The sequence below is a fragment of the Tasmannia lanceolata genome, unplaced genomic scaffold (genome assembly GCF_043159265.1).
Source record: "Tasmannia lanceolata isolate RefF3 unplaced genomic scaffold, GAP_Taslan_0.1 ptg000018l, whole genome shotgun sequence".
Lineage (NCBI taxonomy): Eukaryota > Viridiplantae > Streptophyta > Magnoliopsida > Canellales > Winteraceae > Tasmannia > Tasmannia lanceolata.
In genome coordinates this window covers 17,561,030-17,575,990 of record NW_027518695.1, presented here as the reverse complement: position 1 = coordinate 17,575,990, position 14,961 = coordinate 17,561,030, and the positions used below count along the sequence as shown (strand labels likewise).

The window sequence follows — 14,961 nt, the reverse complement described above, 5'->3', positions numbered from 1 at the left end:
ATCCAAGAGATAAGCCTACTCGAGGCCTCTGGGACAGACATATGCAACCAATGCGGAGGTACATGCTCTTCTAGAAGGTATTGGCTTGATGGACACTATTGACCTTGATCGCAACATAGTGGAAGGATACTCTAAGACTATTATTAATTGGATAAAAATCATGACAAATTATCCATGGAGATGTGCATTTGCAACCAAAGAAATTCTTAACACAGACGAGGGACATGCAGTCATATTCAAGCATATTTGGAGAGTTGCCAATAATGATGATGGGCAGCTAGCTCGGTCAAGAGTCAATAGACACACCTCGGAGATCTTTGAATATCGCCCTTGATGTGGCCATCTAGCCACTAGATGAATTTCCAACCTTTCTTTGGCTTTGTGGTGACTATCTCAGTCCCCCTCCGTTTGCCACCCTCTTTTCAAAATGATTATAGCCAACAATTGAGGAAAACAAAAGATTCTAAATTATAAAGATACCCTTTTCAGTTTCACCAATATGTTAGCCCGTCAATTGAAACAAAATTTTATATATTAAAAAGGCCATTTAACTTGCTACTCCATTCATTAATTTGTGCAAGAATGCCTATAACCCGATATTCTATAAATAAAATATTCAGAATCAAGGGATTTGCTAGCGTCCATCGCAGATGGTATGTTGCATGTCAGGCCAGCTACACAGGCTCAATTTACAGCAGCTTTTGTCTTCATTCATGAGGTGGGTCATCTGACATGCAACAGACCATCTGCGATGGACCCTACCAAAGCCCATAGTTGTGACTGCCGAACAATCCATGATCATTTGATGGCCCACATCACTATTCAAAAGGATTTGAAGGCGAGATTTAAGCAATGTTGTAGGTTTCGGTTTTCGTATGTTTTTCGGTGGGGAAATGAAACCATGCCGAGTTTGGATGGAAAAGTGGAGGGCAAAATGGACAGACACCGCTTGCCACAAATCTGCCCATTTTTCCCCTCCACTTTTGGAGGGGTTAGGATGATTCAATGGACCTGATTTTTTGTACACACCCTGTCTATGATGGGACCTTGCAAATGAACTGTTTTGATCAGCACAAAAAATGTGGGACCCATGTGGTTGGGCCCTCGACCGCACCTAAGCTTAGGTGCGGTCGACCGCATATATATATATCAAAAAGAGAGAAAACTTAATTCTAATCAGACTCAAACTGGAATTAAGAGTAATTCCAACCATACCCCCCAAAATCTCTATACATGAGGAGCACCATAGGAATTATCGTTGTCTCATGAATAAATCTCTTAAATGCAATTAATGAACATGGCATACTTGTATGCTCTCTAGGCACCATACAAGTATGCCATCAATGAACAAATAACCTTAATATTTAAAATATTCACAATAATGCAATTATCTCTTAAAATGTTAAATATCAATGTACTTTCCAATCAAACCGATAGCACAGACTAAATCCTAATGAGCACCCGATCAAGCATCCATCTCTGATCCCTCTTAGTGAGGCCTAAATAGGTGACACCTCCGGATTCGATTACTTACAGTTTGTGCCCAAAAATCATTTCCATGGGATCATCGCAACCCTCCACACCAATCTATAGAGGTTTCCATAACTTGCAGTCTCTTTAGATCCGAGGGCTAAGATCATCCTTTGGAAATGATATTTTTGAGGTACAACCCATTTACGTCGTGGGCCATCAAATGGATGGTTTCGGTCTACCTTGCTCACATATTAAAATAAATTAATTGTAGGGCCCTCCAACTGTTCATGCATGTTGGACAGAGAGAGAGACCGGATGGAGTACACAGTACAGCCTACACCATAGGATGATCCAAACCGTCCATTTGATGGGCCACAACGTAAATAAATCGTGCCCTAAAAATCATTGCCATAGGATGATCTCAACGTCTGTTCTATAGAAGTTTCTTCAGATCGGAGGGTTAGATGATAATGATTTTTTGGGCACAGTAGCTGAAAAGTCAATCCGTAGCTTGCACGTTCCACTCTATTCTCTACTACCACTATGTACATGACCCAAACCATCCATTTGATGGCCCACAACGTAAATGGGTTGCACCTCAAAAATATCATTTACAAAGGATGATCCTAGCCCTCGGATCTAAAGAGACTGCAAGTTATGGAAACCTCTACAGACTGGAGGGTTGCGATGATCCCATGGAAATGATTTTTGGGCATAAACTGCAAGTAATGGAATCCGGAGGTGTCACCTATTTAGGCCCCACTAAGAGGGATCAGAGATGGATGCTTGATCGGGTGCTCATTAGGATTTAGTCTGTGCTATCGGTTTGATTGGAAAGCACATTGATATTTAACATTTTAAGAGATAATTGCATTATTGTGAATATTTTAAATATTAAGGTTATTTGTTTATTGATGGCATACTTGTATGGTACCTATGGAGCATACAAGTATGCCATGTTCATTAATTGCATTTAAGAGATTTATTCATGAGACAACGATAATTCCTATGGTGCTCCTCATGTATAGAGATTTTGGGGGGTATGGTTGGAATTACTCTTAATTCCAGTTTGAGTCTGATTAGAATTAAGTTTTCTCTCTTTTTGATATATATGAGGAATAAGATTGTGCGGTCGACCGCACCTAGGGATCATGAGGAATGAACTCAAACACTCAAAACTACCTGATCTTGAGAGTCTATCTTCCTATTTTATGCTCGATTCAATCCATTTGCAACGCCCCTACAGATAAATAATCTCAGATATCTTGGAAATGCATCTCCTTCCATAAAATATCTCTTTAACTTCTTTTTCAAGGCTAAAAAACAGCCTTGAAGTCCCGTACTTCTTCCCTGTTATGTAATACATAGGAAGCATATCATAAGATGCAAACCATAGAAAAAAAGAGGAAAAAAGCAGCTCAAAATTCCTCTACTTCTCAGTTCCAATTAGTAGAAAACATATTATAAGATACAAAGCATAAAAAAAAAAGAAAAAGAGAATGGAATAAGTTGCATCGACATTTATTTTGTTTTTGATAAATATAAGCCAACAAAATACCGATTTCAAGTAAAAGGAAACCCAATAATAGTAAGGACCTTAGTGATAACTTACATGGCATGCTCATAAGGATATTTGTGAGAAGAATAAACTATATAATTTTTTAGAGCCGAATTTTTTTTGAGGAAGCTATAGTACTTCTCAAATCCTACAAATTACTAATCAAATCCTTGAGAAGGAAGCAAACCTAACTGTTTTAGCTCTACCACAACTAACATTGCATTTGCCCATTATGTTCCAAGTCAGCAATGCAGAAGGCAATTGAATTAATTAAAATCATAACTCGGATTGATGAAATTCAGATTAAAAAGCATCCTGTGCAAGAACAGCCAATGACAGTCATATTCATGAAATAAACAATGAAAGATTATTTAGAACATTCTAATTATAATCCATTAATATACATAAGAAATTAATGGAATCCATGTTCGGGTCATGAATGGGTCATGTTTGGCATCCATGTTTGTCTGGCAGCCATGAAAGCTTTTTACATGGAATATTAGATTATTGACACGGTGGGAGAGGGATAGGAAGGGTGTGAGATGGAGAGAAATTAGAGGTCATGAGTCAGCCGAGGGCTGGAAGTAGCTGAAAAAAGAGGGAATATAAAAACTCTGCTCAAAATACATTTTCCCCCTTATTTTTCAGCTACTCCACACAATCTCCACGCCTATAGAGAACCAACAGTGCAAGCGTCAAATAACCACACCCATCTACAATCAAAGAGAACCAAAAACAAAAAAAATCAAAACTGGAAACAGGGGTAATCAATGAAACCCAACAAAAAGACGTTACCTTCTTCTGAAAATTCAAGAAATTCATCATGTCAAGCCAATCAAGATCAAGAAAATGGGAAAAATAGCATGTCAAACCAAATAATCCAGAATTTCCATAAAAAGCTTTGACGTACCTATTTAAAAAATAGCTTGTCAATCTTTTTTTGCTAATTGTTGTCATGACCATGGATTATTCAAGAAACTAAGATGAATTGTATCAGTCGGAATAAAATCATGAAACATTACCTCTTCATGAACAACTCAAATATGTCGGCATAATCAATTTTTTTTGTTAAACAGGTTTTCATGTTACCAAACCCAAGAGGTAGAGGAAATTTTTCCATTTATAAAGAAGAAGAAATCAAGAAAAGAAGATGAAATTGATAAAACGGAGAGCAATCATCATACATACTGTTATGAACAGTGGGGGTGTTCATCCAAATACACTCTTAGAGAACTATCAAGTTAAAGGCTGATTTCAAAAGGCAAGAAGCTCATCGAATTTAAAAGGCAAGGAGTTCAATGATATGCAACCCAATGTAAATCAATCAATAGCAAATCACAGAAATAACCAAATAAACTTCAACCCCAAATAAACTTCAAAAAAGAATACGAATACACAAAGATCAAACAAATTAAGATAGATATATCATAGGGTTTAAAGAAGAAACCCTAGGAGAAGATAAACAAAATAGATGAAGAAGGGGGAAGAAGGACAAGGGGAAAGTACCTTTGATTGCTGTCTCGTTCCTCCTTGAGCAGAGCAGGGCAAGAGGAGAGACTTCAAAACCCGTACGAACACAGAAATATCAAACAAATTAAGATAAATATCTTAGGGTTTAAAGAAGAAACCCTAGGAGAAGACAAAGAAAACAGAAGAAGAAAGGGGAAGAAGAAGGGGGAAAGAACCTTTGATCAATCTCCGACATGGGCGGAAAATCCGAACCTCCAAACAGTGTAAAATTCGTACCGAATCCAACACCATCGTCAAATCTCAGCCTCAAACCCTATTTATTTGATTTCTAAACAAATAAGAGAAACATTAAAAAAACATTCATTTGTAGAAATGGAAATGACTAATACCTGACTGTATATTGCTTTTTGGAGGAAGATAAAGAAACAACGATATTAGGAATAGACGGCTTTTGGAATTCCATATTTAGTGAAGCTAATGACGTTCCTTTTTAGACTTTTTTTAGGGTTCGAGGGGAGACAAACTAAAATCTCGAGAGAGAGAGAGAGAGAGAGAGAGAGAAAGAGAAAGTGAGAAAATATCGGGGGAAAATCTCACAAAGACAGCGAGAAAATATCGGGAGAAAATAGCGAGTAATTTTTTTTGGCTTCTATTCTATCTGTGAAGACGAATGGGAGACTGACACGTAAGATGCCAGCCTATTAGGTCTCACTTGCTTTATAAGTTTCTATTTCTGCCTGTGAGAGAGAGAGAGTGATTTATGAGAGAGAGAGAGAGTGATTCATGAGAGAGAGAGAGATAGAGGTTGTCAATAAAAAAAAGTGTGATTTATGAGGGAGATAAGGGACATTGAGCGAGAGAACTCATCCAATAACTAATTAAAAATTTAGCATGCAAATCATGGCGCCAGAACCCTTTTATTTTATTATAAATAGAATGTCATATCTTTCTTACCTTAATAGAAAAAAAGAAAAAGAAAAAAAAAACTGCACTCGGTTCAAGCGATTCCTCCTCACCACCATCAATCTTCTTCCTCCTATTTAGACGTACCATACTTTCGGACCAACAAGTGAGGACAGGTTTAGCCATAATAGTTTACCTTTTTTTCTTCTTCTCTAAGCCCACGAAAATCTGATGGCTTCAAAATTTTCCTTGTTTATTAAGTCAGTTATTACATGTAGAAGTACATGTAGAAGTTATGCTTCAGTAGGTGGAAGCATTAGGAAATACCAATGTCTGATTTGTTTAGATGATGTGCACAAGGATTTTGGCAAAGGCTTCTCTACAAAGAATGGACTTATCGATCATTCAAAACTCAAAAGCATTGCATAAAACGTACAGACATTTTTATACCACGTGTAGGAATGCATTTATGAAGAGGTTTCAAGCGGAACCAAAACAGCATAGAGGAAAATAAGTAAGTTGGTTTTTTTTATTTTTTATTTTTTTAGTTTTTAGTTTTCTTATTATATATATTATTTTTGTAGGAACTTCTTCCTCCTATTTAGACGTACCATACTTTCGGACAAACAAGTTCCTACAAAAATAATATATATAATAAGAAAACTAAAAACTAAAAAAATTAAAAATTAAAAAAACCAACTTACTTATATTCCTCGGAACCAAAACAGCTATGCTCTTTTGGTTCTGCTTGAAACCTCTTCATAAATGCATTCCCACACGTGGGACCAAAATCTCTGTACGCTTTATGCAATGCTTTTGAATGATCGATAAGTCCATTCTTTATAGAGAAGCCTTTGCCAAAATCCTTGTGCACATCATGTAAACAAATCAGACATTGGTATTTCCTAATGCTTCCACCTACTGAAGCATAACTTCTACATGTACTTCTACATGTAATAACAGACTTAATAAACAAGGAAAATTTTGAAGCCATCAGATTTTCGTGAACTTAGAGAAGAAGATAAAGTGCTAATTATTATTGCTAAACTTGTCATCACTTGTTCGTCCGAAAGTATGGTACGTCTAAATAGGAGGAAGAAGATTGATGGTGGTGAGAAGGAATCGCTTGAACCGAGTGCAGTTTTTTTCTTTTTCTTTTTCTTTTTTTCTATTCAAGTAAGAAAGATATGAGATTCTATTTATACTAAAATAAAAGGGTTCTGGCGCAATGATTTGCATGCCAAATTTTTAATTGGTTATTGGATGGGTTCTCTCGCTCAATGTCCCTTATCTCCCTCATAAATTGCACTTTTTTTTATTGAGAACCTCTCCCTCTCCCTCTCCTCTCTCTCTCTCTCTCTCTCTCTCTCTCTCTCTCTCTCTCTCTCTCTCTCTCTCTCTCTCTCAGGCAGAAATAGAAACTTATAAAGCAAGTGACACCTAATAGGATGGCATCTTTAGGGCACTGATACCACTAATGGGAAAAGTGAGACCTAACCTATATAAAGCAAGTTTCCAATCTACTTGTTACCGGTACAACAGTCTCTCTCTCCAACTTGCATGAACAATTGGTGGGCCCAACAATCAATTTATTTTAATATCTGAGCAAGGTAGGCCCAACCATAGGATGATCCAAACCATCCAGGCGAAAATGGTCCAACACCATAGGAAACGAAGAGTTCTTTCCATATTTATTGAAACCACACACCTACATAAAGGTAATATACTTATATGTCCTTTATATAACTACAGTAATACATGTACATAGTGATACTAGAGAATAGAGTGGAACGTGCAAGCTACGGATTGACTTTTCAGCTACTGTGCCCAAAAAATCATTATCATCTAACCCTCCGATCTGAAGAAACAATCACAATATAGAAACTTCTATAGAACGGACGGTTGAGATCATCCTATGGCAATGATTTTTAGGGCACGATCTATTTACGTTGTGGCCCATCAAATGGACGGTTTGGACCATCCTATGGTGTACGCTGTACCGTGTACTCCATCTGGTCTCTCTCTCTCTCCAACATGCATGAACAGTTGGTGGGCCCAACAATTAATTTATTTTAATATGTGAGCAAGGTAGAACCAAACCATACATTTGATGGCCCACAACGTTAATGGGTTGCACCTCAAAAATATCATTTCCAAAGGATGATCCTAGCCCTCGGATCTAAAGAGACTGCAAGTTATGGAAACCTCTATAAGAAATTAAAAAACATAAGAAATTAATGGAATCCATGTTCGGGTCATGAATGGGTCATGTTTGGCATCCATGTTTGTCTGGCAGCCATGAAAGCTTTTTCCATGGAATATTAGATTATTGACACGGTGGGAGAGGGATAGGAAGGGTGTGAGATGGAGAGAAATTAGAGGTCATGAGTCAGCCGAGGGCTGGAAGTAGCTGAAAAAAGAGGGAATATAAAAACTCTGCTCAAAATACATTTTCCCCCTTATTTTTCAGCTACTCCACACAATCTCCACGCCTATAGAGAACCAACAGTGCAAGCGTCAAATAACCACACCCATCTACAATCAAAGAGAACCATCTACAATCAAAGAGAACCAAAAACAAAAAAACTCAAAACTGGAAACAGGGGTAATCAATGAAACCCAACAAAAAGACGTTACCTTCTTCTGAAAATTCAAGAAATTCATCATGTCAAGCCAATCAAGATCAAGAAAATGGAAAAAATAGCATGGCAAACCAAATAATCCAGAATTTCCATAAAAAGTTTTGACGTACCCATTTTAAAAATAGCATGTCAATCTTTTTTTGCTAATTGTTGTCATGACCATGGATTATTCAAGAAACTAAGATGAATTGTATCAGTCGGAATAAAATCATGAAACATTACCTCTTCATGAACTACTCAAATATGTTGGCATAATCAATTGTTTTTGTTAAACAGGTTTTCATGTTACCAAACCCAAGAGGTAGAGGAAATTTTTCCATTTATAAAGAAGAAGAAATCGAGAAAAGAAGATGAAATTGATAAAACGGAGAGCAATCATCATACATACCGTTATGAACAGTGGGGGTGTTCATCCAAATACACTCTTAGAGAACTATCAAGTTAAATGCTGATTTCAAAAGGCAAGAAGCTCATCGAATTTAAAAAGCAAGGAGTTCAATGATATGCAAGCCAATGTAAATCAATCAATAGCAAATCACAGAAATAACCAAATAAACTTCAACCCCAAATAAACTTCAAAAAAGAATATGAATACACAAAGATCAAACAAATTAAGATAGATATATCATAGGGTTTAAAGAAGAAACCCTAGGAGAAGATAAACAAAATAGATGAAGGGGGAAGAAGGACAAGGGGAAAGTACCTTTGATTGCTGTCTCGTTCCTCCTTGAGCAGAGCAGGGCAAGAGGAGAGACTTCAAAACCCGTACGAACACAGAAATATCAAACAAATTAAGATAAATATCTTAGGGTTTAAAGAAGAAACCCTAGGAGAAGGCAAAGAAAACAGAAGAAGAAAGGGGAAGAAGAAGGGGGAAAGAACCTTTGATCAATCTCCAACATGGGCGGAAAATCCGAACCTCCAAACAGTGTAAAATCCGTACCGAATCCAACACCATCGTCAAATCTCAGCCTCAAACCCTATTTATTTGATTTCTAAACAAATAAGAGAAACATTAAAAAAACATTCATTTGTAGAAATGGAAATGACTAATACCTGACTGTATATTGCTTTTTGGAGGAAGATAAAGAAACAACGATATTAGGAATAGACGGCTTTTGGAATTCCATATTTAGTGAAGCTAATGACGTTCCTTTTTAGACTTTTTTTAGGGTTCGCGGGGAGACGAACTAAAATCGAGAGAGAGAGAGAGAGAGAGAGAAAGAGAAAGTGAGAAAATATCGGGGGAAAATCTCACAAAGACAGCGAGAAAATATCGGGAGAAAATAGCGAGTAATTTTTTTTGGCTTCTATTCTATCTGTGAAGACGAATGGGAGACTGACACGTAAGGGAAGTTAGTCTTTTTGAATAAGCAAAAACACAGAAAATATATGCTAAGACGAACGGGGACGCCGACACGTCAGCATGAATAGTATTTTGACGATTCCTCCTTAATATAATAGACCTGATGAAGTTATAAATTCAGATCTTGTGATTCTTACTTGGATGAAGTTATAAACCAATAATGGCATTCAATAAAAAAAGATACAAACCGATGATTATTGCAGCGTGTATGACCTAAATCAAAGCGGGATGTGATCTTTTCTGTATCCATCACATGCAATCTCACACACTTCTAATCATCTAATTTATCTTCAATCCCAACAATCATCTTATCTCAATCTCTAAAAAAACATTTAATTTGCAATACCTATACACCTCCACAAATTAAAACATGTAGATATAAAGCATACATAAGACTAAAATTAGAGGATTCTTTTATATTTGATTGTTGCCTGAGCTAAAAATCCCAAACTTAAAGAGCTGCATTAGTAATGAAAAGGAGGCTTTATTTGCTTTTGAAGTGAAATGAAAAAGGGCACCTCAGTAACTTGGAATCAGTAGGATTCAATTTAGAGCTTTCATGTTTCTTGTTGAAGCTGCATATATCCATCTTCATATGATCTCATCTGTTTATTAAAATAACCCATTTTTTTGTTTTTTTAAAAAATATATTTTGAATGTCATATATACCTCCATTGATCTGACTGCTGAATTTAAGTCCCATTACAATTTTGTCCATTACCAAAGTTTGCATGATAATCTAAAGAAAATTCGGTGACACATAAAAGGAACGAAAAATAATCACTTCCACAAAAAACCAAGATACTTCGCAAGATGGAGTCAGAGATCTAACCATACATGCATAAGACGAGAGAGGTATAAGATAAATAGTTCTTCATTTACAGTTCTATTACAGTAAGAAGCTTCCAGAACCATAAATATATCCATCTTGATTTGATCGAGTTTTAACAATCAAGGTGTTAAAGTATAAAAGATAAATAACACCTTTCTCCAACAGCTTAAGCTTTTGGAGTAACTGGTTGTTTTACATGGTATCAAAGCAGGTCGATTGGACCTAGCCTGAGCACAACACAAGAAGCTTCCTTCTCCGGCGGGCGGCAGATCTAGACGTCCGCCCGGCCAATCTAGTTGTCCGCCCGGCCATTACTCTCTTTTATTTCTTAAATAACGCCTTTCTCCAACAGCTTAAGCTTTTGGAGTAACTGGTTGTTTAACATGGTATCAGAGCCAAAGGTCTCGAGTTCAAACCTCTCGGATAGCAAAAATCCACATGCGATGGTCGGCCCAAAGTGGGACCACATGTGCCACGTGTTTGCCAAGTGGGCTACACGTGCGGGGGAGTGTTAAAGTATAAAAGATAAATAACGCTTTTCTCCAACAGCTTAAGCTTTTGGAGTAACTGGTTGTTTAACACAAGGGGAAAAAAACACTTGCCTCCCTCTAAATCTATCCATCTTCAAGAGGAAAACATCCTTCCTTTTCATTGGATCATGACTTTAAGAACCACTTGTAGGGATCGGCCACACATTTCTTTATACAACTGTGATGATTGTAAAAAAAATTACATAAAGAAAAATTCAAATAAAAAATAGGTGAATTTCAAAAGCCGTCTTCCAAAACCCACAAAATTCTGATGGCTTCAAAATTTTCCTTGTTTATTAAGTTCGTCACCAATTATTTTAAATGTAGAAGTTATGCTTCTACCTTTGGTGGAAACATTAACAAATATCAATGTTTGATTTGTTTAAAGGATGAGCACGAGAGCTTTAGCAAAGGGTTCCATTCAAATAAATGACTTCTGGATCATTCAAAAGAATAGCATAAACACCACAAACATTTTTATTCCGTGTGTCGGAATGCTTTTCTGGAGAGGTTTCAAGCGAAACCAAATCAGAATAGGTGTTTTGGTTCTGAAGAATATGAGTAAGTTGTTTTTTTTTTATTATTATTCTTATTATATATTTTTATTTTTGTAGGAATCTGTTGGCCCGAAAATATGGTACCTCGAAGATGAAGGAAGAAGATTGATGGTGGGGAGGAATAGCTGAAATCAAGTTTAGTCTTTTTCTTCTTTTTCTTTTTTTGTTTTTTTATTAAGTTTGTAAATACAAGCGGAGTGGGCAAACCCCTCTACTTAGACTCCCAAACTGTTGAAGCCACAAGATTACTCTATGCCAGAATTTGTGTGGAAGTTGAGGCTGGAGCCAACCTCCCCGACTCTGTTTTGATCAGAACTTCCTCAGGCAACATTTACAAGGAAGTGGAATATGATTGGAAACCCCATTCTTGTCCCTCTTGCCATACCTTTGATCATTCCACCAAAATCTGCCCCTTTACAGCTGAAAACTTCAGGCAAAACCCCCAAAAAATAATGGAGGCCCGTTTAAAAAGAGCTTCCAAAAGAGCAACCCATGGCCCACTGAGAGATACTCCTACCCTGGACCTAAGGAAAATTCCCCAAGGAAATCTACAGACGATGCTGAAAGCTCAAAGTCCAAAATTCATACCCCTCCAGCCCCCCTGAGCATCCAGACATTCAATCCCTAGTCGATCCTCCAAAATGAAGAAGAGGAAAACACTCAAGAAGAGGAAAACATTCAAGATTCAAAGGAAGGTATGGAAAATGAAGAAAATCTGAAGCACTCAAACTATGAAGCCATACAAGACAATGTTTAACAAGATTCAAATGGAAAGACGGAAGACGAAGAGACTGAAGAAGATACTAGATCAGAGGACTACTTTGACCCTGAAGCCCTCATTTGCATCTTTTCCAGAAAAGGAGGACAATCAAACAAGCATAAATAAGGCCCCAGAGTCTCCAAAAAAAAAATGTATCGTGGGCAGAAGAACTCAATCAAGTCCACCTGATTCAAGTCGAACATAGAGGAGACCTCAGAACTTGGAGAATCAAATTGGCAGGAAGTTACCAAGAAAATCTGGCCAAACAAAGCGCTCACAAACAGCCCATCTCACCCCTTGAAAATTAGTTGATTATGTAATTCAAAACTATTGATCATTTTGTTCTCTTAGGCTTAATGCTTGACGCTCATAAATGAAGAGCCTTGGTTCCCCTGGAATAGGTGAAGAATTGAACCGTAGTAGGAATATGTGCATCAGTATGATCGCGCTGGAATTGCATTTTATCCAAGGTGATATGTGTAGAAGACGCAACGCAATAGAATACCAAAGAAATCCCGGAAGTCCTAGTGAGTTTTACAACCAGGGAAAGATTGAGCGAACTCGAACTCTCAGCTTCTTCTTCTTCTTTCTGAGCAAAACCACATGGACACAATCACCATTGAAAGAATGCTTCAATATGAGTTTATCAGCATCACCATCGATTTTCTGGAAAAGGAAAAAAAAAATAGTAGGTTTTCGGGACAGCTAAAGATAAGAACTGATTACTTTTCCAGCAAGTTTTCTAATTTGTGGAAAATGGACAGCAAGACCTCTTCGAAAGGTTAGTAGGGTATCTCTTAGGGGTGTAAACGGATCGAATTCGAATTCGATTATAATTTCCACTATCCGAATTCGGATTCGAATTCGGCGGATACTTAATTTCTATTACCGAATTCGAATCCGAAGGATAATATTCGAATTCGGATATTATTAGTATCCGACTATCCGGTAAAGTCGAACATTCGAATTCATAACCGAATGTCCGAATTCAAATCCGAATCCGAATTTAGTAACCGAATTCAGATCTGAATGTCCAAATTCGAAAAATTCATATCCGAATTTGAATAATTCATATCCGAATTCGAATTTGGTAAATAAAAAAGCCCTAATTCAAAAAGCCCTAAATCAAAACCATAATCTGTAAATTAGTAACATCAAAGCCTTAATAAAAGCCTTAGCTCAATAAAATCAATGCCAAAAACACAAAATATTTTAAAAATCAAAACCGAAAACCCTAAAACTCAAATCTGTAAAATGTGTAAAATAAAAAAACGATAACCCTAAAATCCAAATCTGTAGAATCAAAAGTTAAACAGTGATTAAATCAAAACCCCAAATCTGATTTTATTCTCTAATACATCCATTAACATTAAGATCCTTTGAATACATCAGATTGTCGGTCCATTGACACCCCTAATCTTTTCCTTTTTTGTATGAAAACCCTAACCCACCCTATTCTGAAAAAAAAAAAAAAAAGAGAGAATGGAAGAAGAAGAAGAAAAACATGTCAGAGAGAGAAAGGGGGAGTGAGTACCGAGCGAGAGGCGAGGAACGTCGGTGATATGGGTTGGGGAAGACCACCGATTAAGGTTTGCCGGTTTGGTGTGGGCATTCGGAGAGAGGCGCCGCTGATTAGGATTCGTGTGGAGAGCCAGAATATGAATCGATTAGGGTTTCATGTTTCTTTTCATTTGGATATGTATATCATATAGGTAGTGATATTTACCCCATTACCTCCTACTTTTACTTCATGCAGCCCCCCATTCAGTGTGTATCTATGACTCCCCTTTTGTATTTTACACTATGTAAATGGGGCTGTCCACACTCCACAACAAACAGTAGGGTTTTAAGAAATTATATGGTCCCTTACTTTTCAAAAATTACCGTACGGACCAGACTATAGGATGGTCCAAAATTCCAAAGCGACCATGTGAGGGGCAGGGGCCACAAAGTATACATGTTTTGCCCAAAAAATCATTTCCAAAGCATGATCCCAAGTTGGAAACCTCTATAGATTGGAGGGCGAGGATCATCCAATGGAAATAATTTTTGGGTAACAACCTATTTTTGTTGTGTTCTATCACATGGACGGTTTGGATCATCCTGTGATCATCCAAACCGACCATGTGAGGGGCAGGGGCCACAAAGTATACATGTTTTGCCCAAAAAATCATTTCCAAAGCATGATCCCAAGTTGGAAACCTCTATAGATTCGAGGGCAAGGATCATCCAATGGAAATAAGTTTTGGGTAACAATCTATTTATGCTGTGTTCTATCACATGGACGGTTTGGATCATCCTGTGATCATCCAAACCGACCATGTGAGGGGCAGGGGCCACAAAGTATACATGTTTTGCCCAAAAAATCATTTCCAAAGCATGATCCCAAGTTGGAAACCTCTATAGATTGGAGGGCGAGGATCATCCAAAGGAAATAATTTTTGGGTAACAATCTATTTATGTTGTGTTCTATCACATGGACAGTTTGGATCATCCTGTGATGTGGTCCGTACAGTACTTTTTGAAAAATACGGGACTATAATGACTTACACCATATAAAATCTCATTTTACAAATATATTTCCTTGACACTCTTTTCCACAAAATTACAACAATCCAAACAGGGCCGAGCTAATTAACTTTAGATAGAAATCATTAGCCCTCCGAAAGGCTCCAAGTAACCATATTCATTTAATTTCCCTCTAAAACGTGAAGAGAAAATAATTTCCATGAAAATTATATCTATTGTAGTTATTTTGGATTTATTTCTAAGAACATTATTTCTATCAGAATTATTTCTAAGAAACTGGTTTCTATTTAAAGTTAACTCCCTGTTTGGATTGTTGTAAACTTGTAATTTTGTGAAAATTT

At 37.0% G+C, this 14,961-nt stretch overlaps 1 protein-coding gene across 9 annotated transcripts; it reads right to left on the bottom strand.

Moving 5' to 3' along the window:
* Positions 1–2,152: 2,152 nt before the first annotated feature.
* Positions 2,153–13,842, bottom strand: LOC143849549 (uncharacterized). Of its 9 annotated transcripts, XR_013235703.1 has the most exons (7): positions 13,626–13,840; positions 8,929–9,041; positions 8,750–8,800; positions 4,717–4,829; positions 4,538–4,588; positions 3,827–3,941; positions 3,298–3,744 (listed from the first exon to the last, which is right to left on the bottom strand). XR_013235703.1 is itself a non-coding variant. In XM_077358607.1 (4 exons), exons 1-4 carry the CDS (start codon positions 13,701–13,703, stop codon positions 7,875–7,877), a joined length of 312 nt encoding a protein of 103 aa, XP_077214722.1. In that variant the 5' UTR covers positions 13,704–13,838; the 3' UTR covers positions 6,767–7,874. The 9 variants fall into 9 exon arrangements, 1 of the variants encoding a protein (XP_077214722.1); XR_013235704.1 differs by lacking the exons at positions 3,298–3,744; positions 3,827–3,941 and adding an exon at positions 2,153–2,823 and having other exon boundaries at positions 13,626–13,838; XR_013235702.1 differs by having other exon boundaries at positions 4,538–4,829; positions 13,626–13,841.
* Between the last annotated feature and the right edge of the window lie 1,119 nt (positions 13,843–14,961).

Excerpts from the sequence above, each read along its gene's own strand:
- LOC143849549 (XM_077358607.1), bottom strand. The coding sequence starts at position 13,703 with ATGCCCACACCAAACCGGCAAACCTTAATCGGTGGTCTTCCCCAACCC. Across the intron at positions 8,801-8,928 it reads ATGTTGGAGATTGATCAAAG|TCTCTCCTCTTGCCCTGCTC; the intron begins GTTCTTTCCCCC and ends CGGGTTTTGAAG. Across the intron at positions 7,960-8,749 it reads GAACGAGACAGCAATCAAAG|ATGGTTCTCTTTGATTGTAG; the intron begins GTACTTTCCCCT and ends CTTTGATTGTAG.